Source organism: Nyctibius grandis, chromosome 5, assembly GCF_013368605.1.
Source record: "Nyctibius grandis isolate bNycGra1 chromosome 5, bNycGra1.pri, whole genome shotgun sequence".
NCBI classification, from domain to species: domain Eukaryota; kingdom Metazoa; phylum Chordata; class Aves; order Nyctibiiformes; family Nyctibiidae; genus Nyctibius; species Nyctibius grandis.
This window is the reverse complement of record NC_090662.1, coordinates 57,960,539-57,984,352: the sequence shown is the minus strand read 5'-3', so window position 1 is coordinate 57,984,352 and position 23,814 is coordinate 57,960,539. Positions and strand designations below refer to the sequence as shown.

The following is a 23,814-nucleotide window of genomic DNA, read 5'->3' as shown; positions in this document are numbered from 1 at the left end:
CAACAGATATCTGCTGGTTGTACGGCTGCCAAAAGAGCAAGCAGAGTGCTGCTTATAGGTGCCTGTGCAAAAGGTTGTGACTGATGCCCTTATGGGCAAGTTCAAGAGAGTGATGGGCACTTCGGGCTGTCTACTACCCACAGTGGCTGGCTCCCTTTACTTTTGATGGCAGAAGTTGTCCTGAGGGCCAAATCGTCCGGTGGCTAGGTTCAGCTGTGCAAATGCGGATGTCTAGAGCCAATTTAGGTGCATGGGAGTATCCAAAATACCCTCACGTGGCTGCCAAATCTGCCACAGGGGCTATGAGAGACCTGCTGCCAGAGTGAAATTCGCTGGGGCATCTCGACTTGGCACTCAACACTTGGGTAAATGAACTGAACCTAGAATATCTAACACGGACTCCAAGCTCTTTTGGACTTGCAGCTAACAGAGGAGCTGAACCTGGGGACCTTATTTTGGTGGGTCAGAGCTGTAGAGCTTCCTGTGGTAGAAAATTTAAACTGAGGGTCTGAGCCTTACAAAGTGAAAGGAGCCCTCCCAGAGAGGCTGTGTAAGGGTAAGGCACTGCACACGTACACACACGTGCACTCACACCAAGTTTTGCCAGCTCATTATGTTATCCACCAGGGGATTATTTTTATTTTAAAGCAGTGTAAAAGTAAAAGTAGATTGACTGATAAAAAAAAAAGCCTTTTTGTTGTGAGAACTTGCTGAGTTTGGGAAACAGCTTTCAATGCTATTGGCAAACACTTTACAGTGTAAACAGGGCCTACATCAGGCAGATAAATAAGTGCAGATGCGCTTTTCTGTAGGAACCATTTGGTGATAGACAATATATTGAAAAAAATTCTCATCAAATTAATTGTGGCCAATTAGACATAACCTCTTCCCCACATCCTTGAATCCCCTCCAATCGCAGCTGCCTGAATGGGAAGAGCTCCTATCACCTGTTTCATTATGCAGATTGATATTCGAACATCTGAGAACAATGCTGCTTTCTGCACGGCAGGGCTCCAAATTGCTAATGAAACAGCTCTGCCAGACAAGTCACTTAAACCCGCTCTCGCGGCTGCTGCCGACAGCTCTCATGGCAAGTTGCGGGGGGGAGCGGGAAAGGGGCTCTCCACTCTGAATGTGCTAATAGCCCTCAGCCTGTGTGTTTATCGCTCTCCGGAGCAGGAAGATTTCTGCTCTCTGACGCTGAGAATTTACTTTCCCAACGCCGTGGTCTGATTTGGACTTAATGCTTCTTAGTTTCAATTTGTGGAGTGAGGGGTTGAAGAGGTGGACAGCTGCTGGGCTCTGAACACAGAAGTCTCATGTCCGAAAGCTACCCCAGCCCTTCAGGTATGCTTGGTTTCTGCCTCGCACCGCCATCTCTAGCATCCACCTGCCCCCTACATTTGATATGAAGCCAGCTCCGTAAGGGATTTTGCTCACAGGCGAGAGAGTGTCACATCACCTTGGGTACAGGGGAACATCTCATGACCGAGGCCCCATGGTGAGTGAGTGAGTGGGAGGCTGCAGGTGAGGTACATCTCCGCCCAGGGCTCTTTGGGTGCAGGGCTGCGGGGGAGCTCTGCACGTTCCCTCCCAGGCAGTCACCCCTCGAGGTAGGTAGAGCTGGGCAGCAGGACACGGCTTCTGCTTCAGGGAAGTGTGAGGTGGAGCTCCTACAAGTGCAGACGGTGTACAGCCCTGTTTGCTGCTCCCTGTGACTCTCTGCAGCTGGGTTTGCGCTGCAACCGTTGCAGTTGCTTAGCTTCCCCTCCCCTGTTTTCACCACATTTTTTTGCCAGAGCCTCGCAGGGTTCCTCTTTGCAGATGCCTGGGGTAGAGTAGTTGTGATTTAGGGCTCTGCAGGAGAAACATTTACATGAAATTATGGGAGAGTTTTCTCATTAGTCTAAATTCTGACCCTTTCTCTCAATATCTGTGGTTAACTCCTTTGTCAATATTTACTGAGGCATTGAGATTACCTCATCACAGGCTGCCTCCATGTAATGGCCTCTGCATTGTTCTTCACCTTCTGTCTCATGTCTCTCAGACTCCTTCTAGACCAGCCTGCCGAAGTGCCCTGCTTCCCTGGTGCTGACACTTCTGATCTAGGCCCACTCTCCCAGCCCTTGGGAGAAGCCAAACAAGTGGCTTTCCTTACTGAACTCTTTGACAACAGTGCCAATTAAATTTCCCCCTTATGGATCTTCTCCAATTCCTCCGCACAAGTTCTTCCACCGTGTTGCCAGGAGAGGACACACTCCTTCCCCATCTGTCCCATATATTTTCTGGGAAGGCTTGTATGTCTTCTTGCTCCTTCAGCGTGAGCTGTGTGGGGCAGAAGTGGGGTTCGAAAGAAGCAGCAGTTTTGGGCTCTGGAGAGCTCTTTGGAGATTGCTCCATCCCTGGACTGAGCTGTGCCCACCTACTGCCGAGCAACAAACATGGGGATTTTTCAGCTGCCATCTCCTGCCAGAAAACTGCATGCATGTACCACTATTACTTGTCAAATGTGGAGAAGTTAGCTGCTTATCTCTGGCTCCATGGACAGCGGAGTCAGCTGGGCATCAATTGCTTTCAGCTTTGCAAACACCAAACCAGGTGGCTGGGGAAGTGTGTTCCTCTTAGGCATTCAAGCTAAAGATCTCTGGTGTGGGTCACATGGATCCTTTCAGACTGTTTCCTGTCTCGTTGTCCACCAGGCTATGGTTAAGTGTGTGTGCATGTGGGTGTGTGGAGAATAATTTGCATTTTCAGATCTGTTTGAATTGAGGAATGAGTAGGGGGTAAGGGATGATGAGTGAATGCACAGTATGTGGTTTTGTAGAAGCCATGAGCCTGGCTTCCTTCTCTAGAAACTTGCTTTTCCAGTTGCTGAAAACAGTAATTTTCCTTCAAGAGGAATTTTTTCTTTTATTTATTTATTGTCCAGGAGGTTAAAAATTAAATATGGAGCCCTTCACCTCTGACTGCTAAGAGGGGTCCTTGAACACAGTAGGGACAAAGGATAGTTCAGAGGTGGGATTGTTTCCCTTATCACAGCCCTGCCTGACTCTATAATCCTTCTTACTCCAGTTCATAGACACAGTGATGGAAGCGGACAAAACTATAGAGATTGTACCACTAGGAATGGAAGGTGGAGGTATAAAATGGACATTGGATGGGACCTCTTTTTCTCTTAACACTCTTTGGGCCCAGAGAGAGACTCTCGTAGTTGCTGTCCCTCCAAAGGGCATGCTGAAGCTGAGGTCACACCAATGTTGGTCAGGCCTACCTGCTGCTTGCCTTGCTGACTTTACTCCGTTGGAGGGCTCTATGGGATGGGGAATGCCCCATCTGCCCTCTGCAGCCTCTGGGGAAGCAAGTTGCCCACTTTGCAAACACCTATTTTAGTATGTCAGGGGAGAGACTGTGTTCCTTTGTGCCTGGTATGGCAATGCCCTTCTTGTGATTGGTCTCCTAAGCTGCTGCTATAATCAGCTTGGTAAAAAAAGAATAATTTTAGCATGCTGCAGTGATTTTTCTCCCATCAAAGTTTGCTTTCATTACAGGTTTTGATAGCTATGAGTTTGTCTTCATCCCTAGGGGGTGTGACAATGTTCTAAGAGCCACCTTACTGCCTGTTTTATGCTATGTGAAACCTCTTTTTTTTGGTGGTGTGCCAACCTGTGTTTCAAAAAACAGCCCTGATGTTTTCTATTGACTCAAAGCAGTAGGACATGTGTTCTCTCTCACACACTCATGTGTGCACATACAAACCAGCTCATCTCGCCATCCAAACTGGAGAGATGACTCCTTGCACAGCCAGATGAATTGACTGGTACACAGAAACAGGTGATGTAAATGGTGCGTTCACTTACCCACAGGCAGCTCCTATTTGGCCTTATTGCTGAGATGTTGTGAATGAGATAGATACACTGCTTTAGTGGCTTTGGTCTCCTCAACTGAGTTGACCATATTCTAACTGGCTTTGAGTAGAACTCAAGAACAAGGCTCATCTGCATGTTTTTTAAGCTATAGCTATAGACCACAGCCACATTTCCACTATAGAAGGTGGCAGTACATGACTGAATATATTCATGTACCAGGTGAACTGTTGCTGTTAAATGGGTTTGGTCTGACTGTTAGCATGTTCTTAGCATGCCTCTCAGGATTATATGAATATATATGAATATACAGTTGGGAGTCAAGAATTAGCACCAGGAAAGCTACTGCTTGATATATTAAGAGAGGAGAGGGCTTCCCTCCATCTAACCTACCTTTTCATCTTTTTCTTTACTGCTTATTCAGTTCCTGGCTTACAATTCTGTGCTCCTTCCCATCTGCTGGTTCTAGGGGTTTTAAGCAGTCTTGATAATTGACAGTCTAAATTTTACTGCTCATAAAACCCCAGAGAGCATTGATTATGACTTGAGTTAAGCAAGTGGCATATAAAATCTCAGAGCCTTGCAGCCATAGGGGAATGTTATGATGAATGTATTTCTTGGGAGCAGCAAAAGGTTTGGATTATTCTGCCAGCTCTGTTCTGGGCATCAGATGTTACTAGTGACTTGCAGCCACTCATGGCACTTTGTATGGGACATTTGCCCAAAAGTTTGAAAGTGGATTGTTTGGTGAAGTGGGTGTGAGGTATTCTGAGAGGCATCTCTCCCCATTAATTACTTTCCTACTTCAGTCAGAATCAGGAAGTGCAAAAGGCATCCACAGAGCTGAAAAAGATACTTGTTAGAAACTAAGTGACACTTTGTGGATAAAATGCACATAGATTTTATGGAAAATCTTTCCTTGACTGTGTTCCAAAGCTGCTGTTACCTTTTCCCTTTCCTTTTTTCTTTTTCCTTTTATCTAACCTCCTTGTAATCTTTGATCACTGGCTATTTTACGTGCTTAATACAGAGTGGACAAAAAGACCGGATTGCTCAGATTCACTTCTTGGTTCTTAGGCACTAGCAGGAGATGTTTGTGTTTGCAAACAGTGAAATACAATATCTTCTCAATAATGTTTTCTACAAGATAGCAAAATAAAATCAGAACTACCCTCTGAGGAGAGTGTGTTCTCTCATTCAGATGACTGCTTCTTGCTGAAAGATTGTGAGAAATGTTCTTTTTCTGTCTCTCCAGTTCCAGAAACCCAATGACTTCTCACCCCCTTTCCGCTTCGGGACGGTTCCCAATGGCAGCACAGAAAGGAACATTCGCAACAACTACCCTGAAATGCACAGCTACATGGTGAAGTTCAATCAGAGGGGGGTGGATGATGCACTGTTCTCGCTAAAAACTGGGTGAGGCTTTCTTCTTCCATGCTTACTCACCACAGAAACCTGACTTCTTTGCATGCTTGTCTGGAAAATTTTTTGTGAGGTTTGGAGAATGAGTCTCCATCTTCATTCCATGGTTAAAAGTATAGCAAGACCATACACAGCACAGGAGAATAATTTTGTGGTTCTCTTAGACAGGTTTTTCTACTGACATCTGTATAAGAGTTTCTGTTTTTCCTGTGTTTATAAGACTATTTAGAAGAAAAAAAGAGGATCTTCTGTATCCTTGTGTATGTTAGCCTTGTGTATATTAGTCCCAAAGACCTTGCTTCATCAAGATGTTTCATGATGATGGGTCCTTATGCATACGCAGGAAAAGCTCACAGACCTCTGTGGACAAAGTTTTTTAGAGTATTTATATTGTCATCTGGAAATTCCTTTGTTTTCCCTCCTTCTGCGTATAAAAAATTGTGTTAATCAGGAAGCTGAAACAATCCTTGTCAGACTAATACCACCCCGGTGTTTCACTAGCTAATATAGTGTAATGGAAGGTGTGCTTGAAGCAAATAGTTTGAAAGTAGCCCTTCTCTCTGGAATATTTTACTATCAAGGGCTGAACAAAATGTTGTTTGAATAATAAGGAAGTGTATAAACCAGAATGATTTCCTTGGGTATTTTGTGAAACGTGGGAAAAATCATTAGCAAAATGTACGTTTGAACAGCTCATCCTATTTTAATAGCAGTGAATCTGTAAAGGAGCTAACTTTGAAGTTAGCTAGTTTTAATGCCATTTTGCAAGCCTTTGTCCTTTATAATTAAAGATGTCCTCCCAGAGCTGACTGTTTTGGTTGTCAGAGCCCAGCTCCAGTGACAAAAGCCATTCTTCCTTACACTCGTGTTGCACCCTTAAGAGAAAGTTCATTCCAAAGCACGAATGAAGATGTTCAGCCAATTTAATTACTAGATTGACTGAATATTCCTAAACCTGTTTGCCAGGTTGAGAGGCACACAGCCCATTATAAATGATTGTACCATTGTTGGATGCCATCCTGGGAAGGTATATTTGCCAGGATAGTCATCATCCAGGAAATAAATATGCTCTGTTCTGGAAATATATGGATGAAATAGAGCTCATCATTTGCAGTAGATGTCATCCTGGCTTCATATCCAGCCTTGGACAGACTTCCCCACAGATAAGCACTTCATCTGAGATAATCACCATACTGGAAATATATGTACAGGAGGTGGCCTGAAAAGATAGCGTGAGTGTGAGAATGCAAGGTGGAAGGTCTTTGGTCTTTTGTTGTAAAGTGCTTTATTTCAGATCTAGTGGGAGGATTTACTTATTGGCTGTCTTTGGTTATGTGGAAGATGCAGCCCCCTGAGACTGCCCCCCACCCCCAAATCAATTTATTGCAGTGAGAGGAAGGTTCTAATCAGTCTGTTGTGCTGTCTAACCATCCCAGCCCATAATGGGGATTTCTCTGTGTTGAAACAGAATTTTTCTTGTGGTTTTCAGCCAGGCACTCTTTGCCAAAGAGCTGCCCAGCATAGGAAACCATAAAGCTGCTATCATGGCCATTTGACATTGATAAAGATCCAGTAGTGCTTTTCACAGTAACTGAGGAGTTAAACTTGATGTCCTAACTATATTTAATTTGAGAAAATTACATTTTGCTCAGCTAAGTCATGCCAGTAGTTTGAATCAGAGATAATATTTTCCTTACTCCAGCCCCTACTTTGCTATCTAATATTGATATATTTTATAAAGCATTTTAGGTTCCTTTGAGATGAAAGGCAGTACAGAAGTATAAGCTATTCTTAGGACTATAGATCCCCTTGACTTCCTCTTCATTCATCTTCATCTTGAAGTATGTTTGTATTCCAAATTTTCTTTCAGATCAGAAATTATGACTATCAAAGAGTCAGAAAGAAATAGACAGTCCTCATTTATAATCTAGCTTCACTTGTAAACAGGTTCTAGGCTCAGCTTTTAGTTAACTCTGAAGGTGAAGATGTAACCTATCGTAGTCTATCTGAAAGACATTCGTTTCTGCCTTAATTACCTGAGAACACCTCTGAACTCATACAGATTCTCTCTCTTCTGTACTATAACCCTCTTGTTTCTTGCGCCTATGCAGGAAGTTGGATGCTTTCATTTATGATGCAGCAGTGCTAAACTACATGGCTGGCAGAGATGAAGGCTGCAAGCTGGTGACGATTGGGAGTGGGAAAGTGTTTGCCTCCACTGGCTATGGCATTGCCATCCAAAAGGACTCAGGCTGGAAGCGCCAGGTTGATCTTGCCATTCTACAGCTTTTTGGAGATGGTAAGTGACAAGAAAAAGAGGAGATGGAGTTTTCCTAAGAAATATCAAGTTTTGCATGTAAGAAATAGTAGTCCCTAGTTCTGGTGCTTCAGATTTGAGTTGAGAACAGGAAATTAATAACAAGGGTTTGTTAGAAGCATTACTTCTACCAAAAATGTGAGGATGTCACTTGTTTTATGTTGTTGATGCAGGGTAGCAGTATCATCAAAAGCAATGTCAAAAGCACTAAAGGTTTCATAGAACTAGCTCAGATGTGTGTTTGAAAAATATCTTGTGAGAAGAATGTCTTGTAAAAATAAGATTTCTGTTGTGAACTTTTCACTAACTTTGAGGTTTTGTCATGACCAAATCCACTAATTATACTGGACTTTCCATGGTCATCCAATGCTTTATAGTTCTAGACAGGATCAAGCCATCAGAGTTTACAAAATTAAAGGATACATATTTCTGGATGAAAGAGTTAATTCAGATTTTCCAAAACCTCAAAAAAAATCCAAGGAAGGACTTGAGACTCAGAAGCATATTTTGGAGTGAGTTTTTAATCAGAACATTATAGTTACCTAGTTCATCTCATCCTTTACAGAGAAATTGCTATTATTAAAAAAAAATGATTCGTGGGATAAGGAGTTTCTTCTTAGAACATATTTTCTTGGCTTTCCCTTTCCATTCCGTATAACGTCTTGCTGTGTCCTTCTTTTTTGAATAAATAATATTCACAGTTTTTTTTATTTATAAGTATTTCTTTTTTTCTTAAATCTGAAAATAACATATGGTATAATAAATATGGAAAGAACATAGCTCTGATATACTTCAGCAGAAAATTGGCCACCTGAAGGATAGGATGTTCTGTCTTCTAAGCAGCCTAATGTGTATTATTTCAGAAAAAGATGTAAGTTCTCCATAAAGCTTTAAAGACTGTGCTATGGCGCCACATAAATATACGGATTTTTTCCCCCTGTCAGTGGACTGGAGGTTGAAAATGTGAAAAACTAACTATCCTAACGGCATGAAAAGAATTGCCAACATGCAAAATTAGTTTGTTTCTGAATGTCTCAGTATGTGTGTGTGCATGAGTGTTTATCTCTCTCTCTCCCCTCATGAAAATACCATAATGGAAGTAAGTGGGGTATGAAATTAGACTACAGGACATTTGTTTCTAGCTGATACAAATTAGTAATATTTTTGATTCGTCAAAGGGATTTGAAGTGTTGAATTTGGACAAAATTGAAGGGAAGAAAACCAGGTAAAAATGCACAAATATTTTTGGGAACATTGCACCTAGTTTTAATGAGCTACGGATATGATAGAAACAAATTCAAAATCTGATATTTTGATTTTAAAAAATCAACATTTTGAATTTTGAGCTGGAAACATACAATGTTTTCATTTAGAAGTGACTCATTTTTGTCTACCAGTATCAACCCCTGATCTTTCTCTTCATTGACCTAATAAGAAAGTGGAAGTTTGTAATGCCAGGTCTTCAGTCATCTGGTGAACTACTTTTTCAGGATCTTCACAGAATCACAGAATCACAGAATGTTAGGGATTGGAAGGGACCTCGAAAGATCATCTAGTCCAATCCCCCTGCCGGAGCAGGATTGCCTAGACCATATCACACAGGAACGCATCCAGGCGGGTTTTGAATGTCTCCAGAGAAGGAGACTCCACATCCTCTCTGGGCAGCCTGTTCCAGTGTTCAGTCACCCTCACCATAAAGAAGTTTTTCCTCATATTTAAGTGGAACCTCCTGTGTTCCAGCTTGCACCCATTGCCCCTTGTCCTGTCAAGGGATGTCACTGAGAAGAGCCTGGCTCCATCCTCATGACACTTGCCCTTTACATATTTATAAACATTAATGAGGTCACCCCTCAGTCTCCTCTTCTCTAAGCTAAAGAGACCCAGCTCCCTCAGCCTCTCCTCATAAGGGAGATGTTCCACTCCCTTAATCATCTTCGTGGCTCTGCACTGGACTCTCTCTAGCAGTTCCCTGTCCTTCTTGAACTGAGGGGCCCAGAACTAGACACAATATTCCAGATGCGGCCTCAGCAGGGCAGAGTAGAGGGGGAGGAGAACCTCTCTCGACCTGCTAACCACACCCCTTCTAATCCACCCCAGGATGCCATTGGCCTTCTTGGCCACAAGGGCACACTGCTGGCTCATGGTCATCCTGCTGTCCACTAGGACCCCCAGGTCCCTTTCCCCTACGCTGCTCTCCAACAGGTCTGCCCCCAACTTGTACTGGTACATGGCGTTGTTCTTGCCCAGATGCAGGACTCTACACTTGCCCTTGTTATATTTCATTAAATTTCTCCCCGCCCAACTCTCCAGCCTGTCCAGGTCTCTCTGAATGGCTGCGCAGCCTTCCGGTGCATCAGCCACTCCTCCCAGTTTTGTGTCACCAGCGAACTTGCTGACAGTGCACTCTATTTCCTCATCCAAGTCATTAATGAATATATTGAATAGTACTGGTCCCAGTACCGACCCTTGAGGGACTCCGCTAGACACAGGCCTCCAACTGGACTCTGTCCCATTGACCACCACTCTCTGGCTTCTTTCCTTCAGCCAGTTCACAAGCCACCTCACTACCCGATCATCCAGACCACACTTCCTCAGTTTAGCTGCGAGGATGCTGTGGGAGACCGTGTCAAACGCTTTACTGAAATCGAGATAGACCACATCCACAGCTTTACCATCATCTATCCACTGGGTTACGTCCTCATAAAAGGCTATCAAGTTGGTTAAGCATGACTTCCCCTTGGTGAAGCCATGCTGAGTGCCCCTAATGATCCCCCTATCCTTGATGTGCCTAGAGACAGCACCAAGAACAAGTTGTTCCATCACCTTTCCGGGGATGGAGGTGAGGCTGACCGGTCTATAGTTACCCGGATCCTCCTTCTTGCCCTTTTTGAAGACTGGAGTGACATTCGCTTTCCTCCAGTCCTCAGGCACCTCTCCCGTTGCCCACGACTTAGCAAAGATGATGGAGAGTGGCCTAGCAATGACTTCCGCCAGCTCCCTCAGCACCCACGGGTGCATCCCATCAGGGCCCATGGATTTATGGACGTCCAGATTGCTTAATTGGTCCCTGACCCAGCCCTCATCTACCAAGACAGATTCCTCCTCTATCCTGACTTCTTCTGGGGCCTCAGGGGTCCGGGGCTCCTCAGGACAGCCTCCAACAGTATAGACAGAGGCAAAGAAGGCATTCAGTAACTCCGCCTTCTTTTTATCCTCTGTCTCCAGGGCCCCCATCTCATTCATCAGTGGGCCTACATTGCCTCTAGTGTTGGCTTTACCTGCAATGTATTTGAAGAAGCCCTTTCTGTTGTCCTTGACCTCTCTTGCAAGGTTTAATTCCAAGGAGGCCTTAGCTTTCCTAGTTGCCTCCCTACATCCTCTGACAACAGACTTATATTCCTCCCAAGTGGCCAGCCCCTCCTTCCATGATCTGTACACCCTCTTCTTCCACTTGAGTTTGCCCAGCAGTTCCCTGTTTAACCATGCAGGTCTCCTGGTACCCTTCCTTGACTTCCTACTTGTTGGGATGCTCTGATTTTGAGCTTGGAAGAAGCAGTCCTTGAATGCTAACCAACTATCTTGGGCCCCCTTACCTTCTAGTACCCCATGGGATTTCCCCTAGCAATTGCTTGAAAAGGCCAAAGTTGGCCCTCCTGAAGTCCAGGGTTGTGATTCTGCTAGCTATTCTGTTCCTGCCACATGAGATCCTGAACTCTACCATCTCATGGTCACTACAACCAAGGCTGCCCTCAACCTTCACCTCTTCAACCAGACCCTCCTTGTTAGTGAGGATAAGATCCAGCAGCGCTCCTCTCCTAGTTGGCTCATCCACCGTTTGCATCAGAAAGTTATCATCAATGCACTGGAGGAACCTCCTAGACTGAGGATGGCTGGCTGAGTAGGCCTCCCAGCAAATATCAGGGTAGTTGAAATCCCCCACAACAACCAGGCCCTGTAATTGCGAGACTGCTCTCAGCTGTCTGTAGAAGGCTTCATCACCCTCCTCATCCTGATCCGGTGGCCTGTAATAGACACCCACAACAGTATCACCCCTGCCAGCCTGCCCCTTAATTCACACCCACAAACTCTCAACTCGCTCCTGATCCGCCCCTGGACAGAACTCAATACATTCTAGCTGCTCACTCACATAAAGAGCAACTCCACCACCTCTCCTTAGCGGCCTGTCTTTCCTGAACAGGACATAGCCATCCATGACCACATTCCAGTCATGCGAGGTGTCCCACCAAGTCTCTGTAATTGCCACTAAATCATAGCCCCCCGACCGAACACGGATTTCTAACTCCTCTTGTTTATTCCCCATGCTGCGTGCATTGGTGTACAGGCATTTCAGGGAGCAAGCTGAGCACACCGATTTCACCCCAGGGGGATGGGAGGCCTCCTGGTCTACCTCAACACTAGACCGTTGCCCCAGTGGTGCAAGCCCAGCTACTACCCCATCCCCCTTCGAATCTAGTTTAAAGCTCTCCGAATGAGCCCTGCTAATTCCTGTCCCAGAACCCTTTTGCCCCTACGACATAAACCTTTCCCATGTATTACGGTCACGCCTGGTGTCTTATAAAACCAGCCATTATCAAAGAACCCAAAGCCCTGCCTGTAGCACCAGTCTCGTAGCCAGGCATTAATAGAGAGAATCCTACTATTCCATCCCACGTCATCACCTGAAAATGGAAGGAGGGAGGAGAAAACAACTTGTGCCCCAGACTCTTTCACCAACCGTCCTAGGGCCTTGTAGTCTTTCTTCATCCCCCTCAGACTACGGGATGCAGCTTCTTCCCCACCTGTCTGGAAGATCAGCAGGGGGTAGTAGTCTGTGGCCTTCACCAGGTTGGGGAGTTTCCTGGTGATATCCCTGATTCGGGCTCCAGGCAGGCTGCAGACCTCCCTGTGATGGGGGTCAGCTCTGCATACTGGGCCCTCAGATCCCTTTAGGAAGGAGTCTCCAACCACTAAAACTCTTCTCTTCTTCCTTGTGGAGGAGGTAGCTATACGCCTGTCAGGTTTTTCTGACTGTAGTGGGACCTCTGATATAGGTTGCCTCTCCACCACATCCCCATTGGACCGGCTGTATTCCACTAGGCCTTCATATCTATTGCTCAGAGGCACCTGTGGAGGCAAGGTAGGCAAGGAGGGCACTCGCCTTTTGCCACGGCCATAGACTTGCCTCCACTCACTCCTCTCCTCTAGGTTATTGTTTTCCACCTGAGAGGGGCAGAGTACAGGGGTCCCTCGATCCTGGGAGCTCTCTGGCAGGTGCTCCCATTTTTGTTGCAGGGAAGGCAGAGCCTGGCTCCACCAGTCTATCTCCATTTCAGCCTCCCGAATGCTCCTAAGCCTTTCTACTTCTGCTTGAAGCCTTTCAACCTGGCTTTGCAGCTGTGCCGCTCGGCCGAGCAGATCATCTACCTGCTCAGAGCGCACACAGCCCCCTGTCACCACAGAGACGCTGTAGCATTCCCTGCAGCCTGCGACCTGCACCATCGTCTCCTTCCGTGGGAGCTCTGTCTGGGTTCCCACATCCATTTTGGTCTTCTTCCGCCAGGTAGATACCATTGTTCTTTCACTGAGCTGGGAAATACCTGTTGGTGATACCCCTGGTTCACAGCTCCTTGGCACCTTCCTTGCCTTGTGCACTGGGAGGGAGTCAGTGCCCTCCCCAACGAGCTGCAAACGGCTGTGGTCTCCCCCGCCCTGGGACACACCCAGTCACTGCTGACTCCCCCTGTACCCTCTGGCCAGGGACTAGTCCCTGCCCACCCAGAGGCTCTTTATCACCCGATCGATGGGGGGTGGTGCGTTTAAATCGCTTAAATCGCCCGCGGTGCCTCTGGCTACGCCCCCTCCTCTCCTGATTCGTTGCCGGGAACCTCCGGGTCTGGGGTGGGGGGGGGGAAGCAGCTCGGGGCTGATGCTCGCGGGGGACTCGGGGGGGGGGGCCCAGAGTACGAAAACCACCCGGTTAAGCCCGATGTCGCCCCCGCACTAACCTCAAGTCGCTGCCGCCGCTGTCATCTTGTTGTAGACATTTGGCAAGTGTGATAGTTGTGACCTGTGGTACAGCTTTTTGTGGCCAATATCTGGCTGTGGAAAAATCCAGTTGTCTTCACTGTGACAAATTGTGTCTGCCTCTATCAGAAGGACACTCAGGATATTTCATCGATGTAATAGATGTGGAAAAAGAGCATGGCTGCTGGAAATGACCTTAGATCAACTTCTGGCTTTCAGTCTGTCCCAGCTTGAGCTCTTTAGCCATTGCAGGGCTATCTACCTAACCTGTTTCTTTCCTTCTCTCTGTCTTTCTAGGGGAGATGGAGGAGCTGGAAGCGCTGTGGCTCACTGGCATTTGTCACAATGAGAAGAATGAGGTTATGAGCAGCCAGCTGGATATAGATAACATGGCAGGTGTATTCTATATGCTGGGAGCAGCCATGGCCCTCAGTCTCATCACCTTCATCTGTGAGCATCTTTTCTACTGGCAATTCCGCCACTGCTTCATGGGTGTCTGCTCTGGCAAGCCCGGTGTGGTCTTCTCCATCAGCAGGGTGAGTGTCATTAGCTAGCAAGGAGGAAAAGAGGATTTATTCGGACAGTCCTAGGTACTGGAGATGTGGAAATCCACCAAGACTGTCTAACACACAGGTAGCATAGAGTGGTGGTCTGCAGGATAAAGACAGGCATCTTTTCACTGTTAATGTTGCAAGACCATCTAATGGTTTTTTTATGACATCTCTGGTCTCTGTTGGATTATGGCCATGGAAATGGAAATTTCACATGGAGATGAAAACACAATATAAAGAGAAGTTAACTGTAACTGTCTGCTCCTCCAAAATGAGTTGTGAGGAGGCCAGATTTGGGGGCAATAAGTCAAGTAATGGTGGATAACAGGATTAGAAATTCAGTTTTTCGTTGTCCTTTATATTACAGCTGTTCAGCTGACCTTATGTTAACTAGAAGTGTGCCATCATGAACGGTGAGAAGTCCCTAACCAAAAGCCATGCCCTAAACCATGCAGAAATCCTTTAAGAGAGGATGACCACACGAATTTAGCAATTGCTTTATGCAAATCTGCCTTAGGGTATAATATTTACATTTAAAGCAGATTCTAGTAATTTCTGAGTCATCTTTCTGCTATTAGTGTAGCTAGCAGTGTCCAATTGGAGCTTTTTTTTCTTCTTTCAAGCCACTGGTCCCTTCTCCTGATCCATTCTGAAGTGAGGTCAAATCTTGGCATTTTTGACCTCAGTGTCCAATGTAACAGAATTAACTTTGAGTGTGTAAGGAGTATAAAGTTGCTACATAACATATTGTTGAGGAGAAATGACAAAACCTTTTGAATGCAGGGGCACAGCCTCTTTTCTATATTGTTAATCTCTAACCTGGTTTCGTCTGGAGATGAGATGGGGGATTGCGTTTGGTGATCCTTAGCTAAGTACAGATTCTTTCATTCTGAGGTTATCTGTTAGACCTGGGCCAGGTTGGTGAAAAGTCTGAAAAGTGTTAATCATCTGCTAGCTGCTGAGAAACCATGGTAACATGATGTGATGGTGTCCATTTCACAATTGACATTAGTCAGCAGGCGTCATTTAGCAGGCCAGGGAATAAATGAGCCCCTTTCCTTTTACTCCTAGGGGTAGCCCTTGCAAACAGTCTGTGTCATGGATGAAATGAGGCAGTGGGGAATGTGGAGGAATCAGGCACTTCTGCTGTCTGATTTGAGGTTGAATAGAGGACTTTCGCTTTCAGGGATGTCAATTTGGAGCCTGTTATCACTGCTAAATTCAACAGAATGCAATTAAAAATTCTATAGTACCTCACTCAACCAGATGCAAAAGACCTAAGTACCTATTTGGAAGTCCTGCTTTTTCACTGTTTCCTTTTCTAATCTGTACTGGTGATTAATGTAGCGAAGTTTACGACAAATGAAACTGTTCCCTTTTTAAGATAGCTCCTGTCTTGTTGATTCAGTGATGTCCAGATGAATTTCAAGGGCCAAGACAGACTTTCTTCCTCTCATCCACACAGAATCATTTGTCTTGATGCTTTTGTTCCCAAGGAGAATATTTTCCCCATTGCAATTCCATGTTACACCTACTAGATTTGAGTAACTCTTACAGATGCAAGCAGATATTCCTGCATGCTACAGATATGACATGAAGCAAAGCAGAGGAAAAGGAATGGAGGGGAAGGAAAAAATGTGAGGGGCAAGAAAGAGGCACAGAACAGCAAGGGTTGGTAGAGCAGGTCTGATTTCATTTTATTTGATTGTGCTTCATGATGGAAGGCTGACAGGCCTTGCTGTCCTACAGGAACATACTGTTGCTGCACAGGATGCTTCCCAGTCCAGGTTCCCTTTTGTGTATTCTTTGCAGGACCACTCACCTTCCTGCTTTCTCTCATTTCAGGGTATCTACAGCTGCATCCATGGCGTGGCCATAGAGGAACGCCAGTCAGCAATGAACTCCCCCACAGCGACTATGAACAACACCCATTCCAACATCCTCCGCCTCCTTCGGACAGCCAAGAACATGGCCAACCTGTCAGGGGTCAATGGCTCACCACAGAGTGCCCTGGACTTTATCCGCCGTGAGTCGTCGGTCTATGATATCTCCGAGCACCGCCGCAGCTTCACCCACTCAGACTGCAAGTCCTACAATAACCCCCCCTGTGAGGAGAACCTCTTTAGTGACTATATTAGTGAGGTGGAAAGGACCTTTGGCAACCTCCAGCTGAAGGACAGCAATGTGTATCAGGACAACTACCACCACCACCACCACCGCCCCCACAGCATTGGCAGCACCAGCTCCATCGATGGGCTCTACGACTGTGACAACCCACCCTTCAATGCCCAGTCGCGGTCCATCGGGAAGAAGCCCTTGGACCTGGGATTACCCCCTGCCAAGCACAGCCAGCTGGGCGACCTTTACGGCAAGTTCTCCTTCAAGAGTGACCGCTATGGAGGCAGCGGGGCCCATGACGACTTGATTCGCTCAGACGTCTCTGACATTTCCACTCACACGGTCACCTATGGTAACATTGAGGGCAACGCAGCCAAGCGGCGGAAGCAGCAGTACAAGGACAGCCTGAAGAAGCGCCCAGCCTCCGCCAAGTCCCGGCGGGAGTTTGACGAGATAGAGCTGGCCTACCGCCGGCGCCCGCCCCGCTCACCTGACCACAAGCGCTACTTCAGGGACAAGGAAGGGCTGCGGGACTTCTACCTGGACCAGTTTCGGGCCAAGGAGAACTCACCACACTGGGAACACGTGGACCTGACAGATATCTACAAAGAGCGGGGAGATGAGTTTAAACGCGACATGGGAGGAGGAGGAGGGGGTGGATCATGCACCAACAGGGCCCACCACAAGCATGGCTCAGGCGAGTTTGGTGGAGGCAATGAGCACAAGCATGGTGTTGTGAGTGGGGTCCCGGCGCCATGGGAGAAGAACCTGACCAATCTAGACTGGGAGGACCGACCTGGGGCTAATTTCTGCCGCAGTTGCCCTTCTAAGGTGCACAACTACACGCCATCGGTGGTGGGGCAGAACTCCACCCGCCAGGCCTGCATCCGCTGCGAGGCCTGCAAGAAAGCGGGCAACCTTTACGACATCAGTGAGGACAACTCGCTCCAAGAGCTGGACCAGCCGCCTGCCCCCATGCCCGTGGCCACCAGCGCCACCTCCTCCTCCAAATATCCTCAGAGCCCTTCCAATTCTGCCTCTAAGGTGCAGAAGAAGAACCGCAACAAGCTCCGCCGGCAGCACTCCTATGACACCTTTGTGGACCTACAGAAGGATGACTCGGCCCTGGCCCCCCGCAGCGTCAGCCTCAAGGACAAGGGCCGCTTTTTGGAGGGGAGCCCTTATGCCCACATGTTTGAGATGCCAGCCAGTGAGACCACCTTTGCCAACAACAAGTCCTCAGTGCCCGCCACCAGCTACCACCACCACAACAACCCCGGCAGCAGTGGAGGCTACATGCTCAGCAAGTCGCTCTACCCCGACCGGGTCACCCAAAACCCTTTCATCCCCACTTTTGGGGATGACCAATGCTTGCTCCACGGCAGCAAATCTTATTTCTTCAGGCAGCCTGTGGTGGCAGGAGGGCCCAAAGCCAGGCCAGACTTCCGAGCCATCGTCACCACCAACAAGCCGGTGGTCTCAGCCCTTCATGGGGCTGTGCCAGCCCGTTTCCAGAAGGACATCTGTATAGGGAACCAGTCCAACCCCTGTGTGCCTAACAACAAAAACCCCAGGGCTTTCAATGGCTCCAGCAACGGGCATGTTTATGAGAAACTCTCCAGTATTGAGTCTGATGTTTGAGTGAGAGGGGAAGAGCATGGGGAGGGACTGGGGGTGTATGTGGAGGGTGGGAGGGTGGAGTGGGATCAATCCCATTGGCTACTCTCCTGAGTCATCCTTTGTGGGATACTGGAGCACTGAGTAGTGCAGCACTGGTGACAAGTGCCACCTCTTTGGATTCCCCTCTTCCTCCTCCTCTTTCCTACTCCTCCCTTTTTATCTCTTTTTCCATGTTCTCACTCCTCCCATTCTCCTCCATTTCTGGCCATTGCACTTTACAGTGACGTTGGAGTTGGATATCCTCGTTCGTGATTTCAAGAAGGGGAGAAAAAGGCAGGGAAGGGGTGGGCTGAGGGGGAGCAGCAGTGACTCTAGCATTTCACTCATGCTGGCTCCCGGCAGAGAAAGGCATGTGCACACACATGAGTGTATGTGGCAAGAGGAGACAGCAGAAGCAGTGTAATGGACATGCAGGAAAATATGCTTGCTCAGGCAACTCTTCCTAAAACTGCCTAGAAAAGAGTAGTGTTCGAAGACGTGGAGAAAGTGAAGGGTGAATAACACGACTAACTTGATGATGCACTTATATGTTAGCTATACTGAGGTTCTCGTTACATTATTTTGTGAAGACTATGGGGGTTTAGGGCTGAAAAATATATATATATTTGCGTATATGCTGAGAAATTTTACGCTAAAATTTTGAATTGTCTGCTGGGGGGCGTGGGGGGAGGGAATGAAGGCTTGTCTGCCGGTCTGGCTAGTGGTTTCACTATGGCTGTTACAGCCATTGAATCTGTGGCAGACCAGTGGAAGAGATGGAAAGGAAGTGGGGTCTGAGTTTGGGAAAGCAACCCTGGAGCCAGGGAGGCCGCTGAGATCTCTGACAGAGGATGCTGGTTTGCACTGAAATGAGAGGCATTTGGGGAAAGGGGCACAGGGTTGGTTAGTTAGCTGTGAATTGGTCGCTAGTTGTGATGTGCTTCAAGGGTGGGATCAGTGTATAATATGGGTTAGCCTATACGCGAGTATATACAAAACTTTATACTTGAAATGCTGTAGAGAAAGCAAAATAAACCCACGATCCTATAAGGTGTCTGGATAACAAACACAGTGGAACAGCGCTAAAGAGTAGGGCAAGGTGGGGAGTTTTGTCACGGTCACTTCAGGAGACACCACGCCTGTTTTGCCATGTCCTTTCAGTGAGGAGGGCAGGGGAAAAAAGGATTTTCATCCTTCTGCCTTCCTTACCCTTGGCCAGCAGATTGGAACAAAAGGAATAGGGTGCCCTCTGCCAATGCTGGCATGGTGCTGGAGAGGGAAAAAAAATGCCATGAAAGGGTGTGTGTGGTGGTGGTGATGCTGGTGGACTCTTTTAAGGCCTCCTTGCACATGTGGAAATGGGAGGAGGGTGTGTGCATCCATGGGAAGTACATATGTATATTTACTATTGAATGTACAGGGGAAGTACATGGATTGTCTTCCTGGGAAGGGGTGTGCTTGAATAAATGCCAGAGAGCACAGAAACTTGTGCCGAGGGCTGAAGACAAGACGTGCAAGGCTGAGATGCGTGTGTACATGTACGTGTGCCTCTGTGTGCGAGAGAGAGAGATACTAGCACAGGTGCAAAGCTGGAATAGCCTAGGGTTTCCCATCCCTGCAGTTGTAGTGACAGCTTTCCTGGTGCACCTAGTATCGATAAGAGTGTTTTTTTCTTTCCATTGTATCATTTTAGATGCAAGTTAAACTAAAGGAAAGGGAGCAATGGTAGGAGTGAGAAGCTGAACTCCCCTTTCATATGTCTTCTTTCTCCTGATGTGGGGTTGTGGGCTGACCTCTCCCATCCTGAGAGGTGTGGAAAAGTCTCTCCTGCTTATCCTGGGTCTGTCCCAGTGTCTCGATGACTGTGGCTCACCAGAGGGAGGGTTGAGAGAGGCCTGTGCTGAGAGCATGGGCACACTGCTGGGGACTGACTCTGAAAGGAAATGGCAGCCCCATCTTTATGAGCCACCTTAGTTGGAGCTGAAAGCCACCTCTCTCATTCCTCATCACATCCTTGTTGATTTTATCTTATCTTTCTCTTTTTAAGCAAAACAGAAGGCCTTTTATTTATTTACCTATTTATTTTATTTATTTTTTAAAGCTGGGGTGGGAGGAGGGTGGGATTTGCCTGTAAAGTCAGAGTGTGAGGAGAGGGTGGGCAGGGTTGGTGAGGGGAATATTTTCTTATATTTCACTGAGGAAATTAAGGAGGGAAGAGGGGGAGAGTTTTTGTAATGCCACCCCTTAGTCTTCGGGGTAAGGGAACTTCTTATTCTTTCCCTCTTCTCTCATTACAAGGACAAAAAGAAAAAAAAAAAAAAGAAACCAAACAAATTAACAGAGCGATCTGCAATCCAGAACACACGGCAGCTTGTCAGACACCTCTGACAGCAGCCACTGAGAAGGCGTTCCTTTCATTTGTAAATATTTCTTTTTTATTGCGTTTTTGTATAAATTGGTGTTTCTCTTCTCGTGAATATTCAGGTCGTGGGGTGGGAGGGAGGGGAAGTTTGTTTCCGTTCTGTTTGTTTTCTACGACTTTTCAGGCTGCATTTTTGGAAGCGGTTTACGCGGGTCGAGGCCGTATGAATGAGGAAAAAAGAGAGAGAGAGAGAGAGAAACCCATGTGTGTTGTGTTCCCCCGAGGCCCCCCGTATCGCCCTGTCACCTTTATCTTCATGAATGGAAGACGCCGGAACGTCACTTCAAGCCTTGCCAGCAGGGTTTCATGTTTTGATGGGAACACCCCCAATTCCTTTTTTGCATAATAAACTCTCTGTACCGGCATCTCTCTGTGGAGTTTGGGCCTCAAGGCACTATGCTGTCTTGATAGTGGAGGGGTGAACCATCAAGTTGGCCGCTCAGGTTGGACCATCACTTTGACATTGAGAGACTTCTCCAATGCTACTTTCGTTTAGAAATCTTGGACTTGGGAAAGCTTGTGATAATTTCTGGTATTTCCTAAGGGCTTGGGGGGAGCTTGGCAGCTGGCGAGGGCAGCTAATCTCTTTGGCGTTTATCTCGGTACTTTTCCGTCCCTCCCCACCTGGAACGAGGAAACCTGGAGGGTGGCTCTGCAGGGAAATTAAGCCGAAAACAAACCAAAAAGAAGTTAACGGAACTTTTTTCAAATCTCTTCTTAAAGGTTCTGATTTTTGTGTTCCGGGATAAAAGTTGGTTCGTATTTTCTCCGAACTGGTCTGTCCCTTGTTCCACTGATCGGCAAATGATAGTTTGCCAAAATCATTATCTCGTGTTGATACTGTTGTAGCACTGTTAACACTCTGAGTGCTCTGCAAATATTAACTGTGCCACAAACCACTCAAATGAATGCTCTAGGGCAACCAGAAAAGAAGAATTGGAAATTCTGGACTGAACCACTGGTCTAACCACAGGAGCCTGGTATTTTACCTTCTTCCATAATAGATTAGGCCACGTGTCCATCAGGTTAATCCTTTCTCATATAAGCGATCTTTTCTGGTTGCTTTGTTTATTTTAGTTCTGACAGGTCAACAAGTTTTGGGACAGAGATGAAGGGGAGGGGGTGGGAGGGGGGAGGGTGTAATTCATAATCCAGAAGATAAATCAATGATGTTATTAAACTCTGATTATATATTTAGAAATTTAGATTTGGTGTATTTTCATTCTAAGTATTCAAGGGAATCAATCAGGTAATATTAGCAGCAGGTGTTGTCTATACTAGAAAACCACCCATGTGCTGTTTATTACCTGTCCAGAAAAGAATGGGATTTCATACCAGACCCTGACAAAACTCTACATCCCCTCCCTTGCCATTTCTCTCTCTCTCTCCTGTAGAAACACCAGTATTTTCTGGGGCAGTGGCTGGGAACACTTCCCCTCTCTGAAGGTTTCTGCACACAAGAATACCAAGCAAAAACCATTGCATCCTCTACAGTTTGGTGACCTCTACTGTATATTTGCAACCAGCCTCCTGGGAAAGATTAGGCGCCTTTGGCAATGTTTCTGACATTCACCTCCTCACTTTAGCCCCAAGCATGGCTCTCTGAGAGGTATTTTTATGAGCCACGTTCTTCTGAAGTAGTACTGGAGTGTATGTACTCAGCTGAAGGAGGATGTGTATGAAGGAGACGGAGGAAATATTCAAAAAAATATCAGAAATGTGCCATGCACAGTGGAAAGCAGCTGGCAGGTAGAACTTGCAGCCATGGATCTCCACATCATAAACCTTCTTGGAGTATTCACACCAGCTTTTTACAGTAGCGCAACACAACACAGGCTGGTGTAGTAGTCCTCTGTCTCCCATCATGCTTTCCAGTGAGGGCAATATCAGAACTTGTCGTGTCACATCATAAGTAGGAAAGAAAAGCTGCAGTCAGGACTTGTTGTCAGTTGAGACAATGAAGCACATTGGCCCCACCTCCTCAGCAAAAAAACATCCAGTTCTCTCTGAATCTAGCATGTCTCATCAGAACTTTCCAGGTGAGAACCCGAGTGGGTTCAAAATGCTCAACAATATGCAAGTATGAGCTTTGCCTGTAGGGAATTGATATTTCAATTTCCAGTGCATGGGGGAAGGAAGGTTCCTTTGTAATGTCCTGAAGGATTTGGTAGAGCAGTTAAGAGTTGCCAGGATGGGCCTCTCTGCTTCTGACTTCTTCAGCAACGCATGCTGACGTTGAGCTCCTCACTCCAAGATGACACTAGCATCCATCTTGAATAAAGCCCCTTTATACCTTCAAATCAGGGTTGTTTCTCACAGCAACATTGCCAGCAAAAGAGAGAGGGGGAGACAGAGAATGAATATGATGGTGGTGACAGGTTAAAGTGATCAGAGATACCTCAGGGATCTTTATAGGCAAGTCTTTGCTTTAGAGCTTTCTATCAATCAAATGTGGCATATCCTCCCACCTCTATTGCTTATCAACAGATGGAAGCAAGCCTGGGAACACAGCCAATGATCAGACTTAGGCCTTTCGCACATCCTCCACTCCAGTCAAGCAACCTTTGATGACCCCTTCCCATGGAGAAGGGTGGGAGGTTGCACTTCCCCACGTATTTTTGGTTGCCAAAAGGAAAAGAAAAAGGGGAGGGGATAAAGATGAGGAGTGTTGATGAAGGGACTTTGTGCGGACTCTCTGCACCACTGCTCTAAGGAATTACACTTCACCCTTCCTGCTCAATCCAAGCTAGCAAAGGGCAGGGTACAATTATGCTGCCTCTCCATGGCATATGCCTGGCTCACCACAGGAGCCCCTGGGAGCCGTGTGCAAGAAAGGAACTGGATTGCTGGCAACAAATGGGGACAGACTCTAAGCCACGATCCTTGTCTGCACCCACTCTTTCCCATAAGTGCTTCCCTGCTGCTGAACACACCTGGTGTGTCCATCTGGAATACACCTACCATGCTGCTGGATGCTGCAGGGCACATTGAGATAGTAACTAGTGGGACCTGATTGTTGTCCCCACAAGGGCTTATTTTCAATTTGCAGCCAAATAGATTTCCAAGCCATAGACCCTCGCTGCATTCACCCACTTACACTTCCCTGTGGCTCCCTCCCTCCTCCCCCCTCAAAGGCAAACTGGGCGCTGACTGTCTCACTGGCAATATGAATACTATTGCTTCATCTTCATCACGGGCTCTCTGGACTTCCCTGGGGCTGACTGCAGACAGACCTGGGTATCTGCTATTAGAATGGCAACAAAGGCAACAACAAAAACCACTTTGCAATTGGCTTTGAGTTCTTTCTTAATCTCTTGAGCATCCCAAAATTCCTCTCCTAGCCATGCCATTTGAGTGAATTCTGGCACCCTTCTGTCGTTGCTGACAACAAAACTGACAGCATGAATCTGCTTATGTATAGAAAAAGGCAGGGAAACT

The 23,814-nt window shown here is 46.7% G+C and overlaps 1 protein-coding gene across 1 annotated transcript in view; it reads left to right on the top strand.

Annotated features, from left to right (window-relative positions):
- GRIN2B (glutamate ionotropic receptor NMDA type subunit 2B) overlaps positions 1-17,936 on the top strand; it is a 183,926-nt gene extending 165,990 nt beyond the window's left edge. The window contains exons 9-12 of the mRNA XM_068401205.1: positions 5,119-5,279; positions 7,397-7,584; positions 13,924-14,162; positions 16,023-17,936. Coding sequence (XP_068257306.1) covers positions 5,119-5,279; positions 7,397-7,584; positions 13,924-14,162; positions 16,023-17,936 — 2,502 coding nt within the window. The remainder of the gene's footprint in view (positions 1-5,118; positions 5,280-7,396; positions 7,585-13,923; positions 14,163-16,022) is intronic.
- The last annotated feature ends 5,878 nt before the right edge of the window (positions 17,937-23,814 follow it).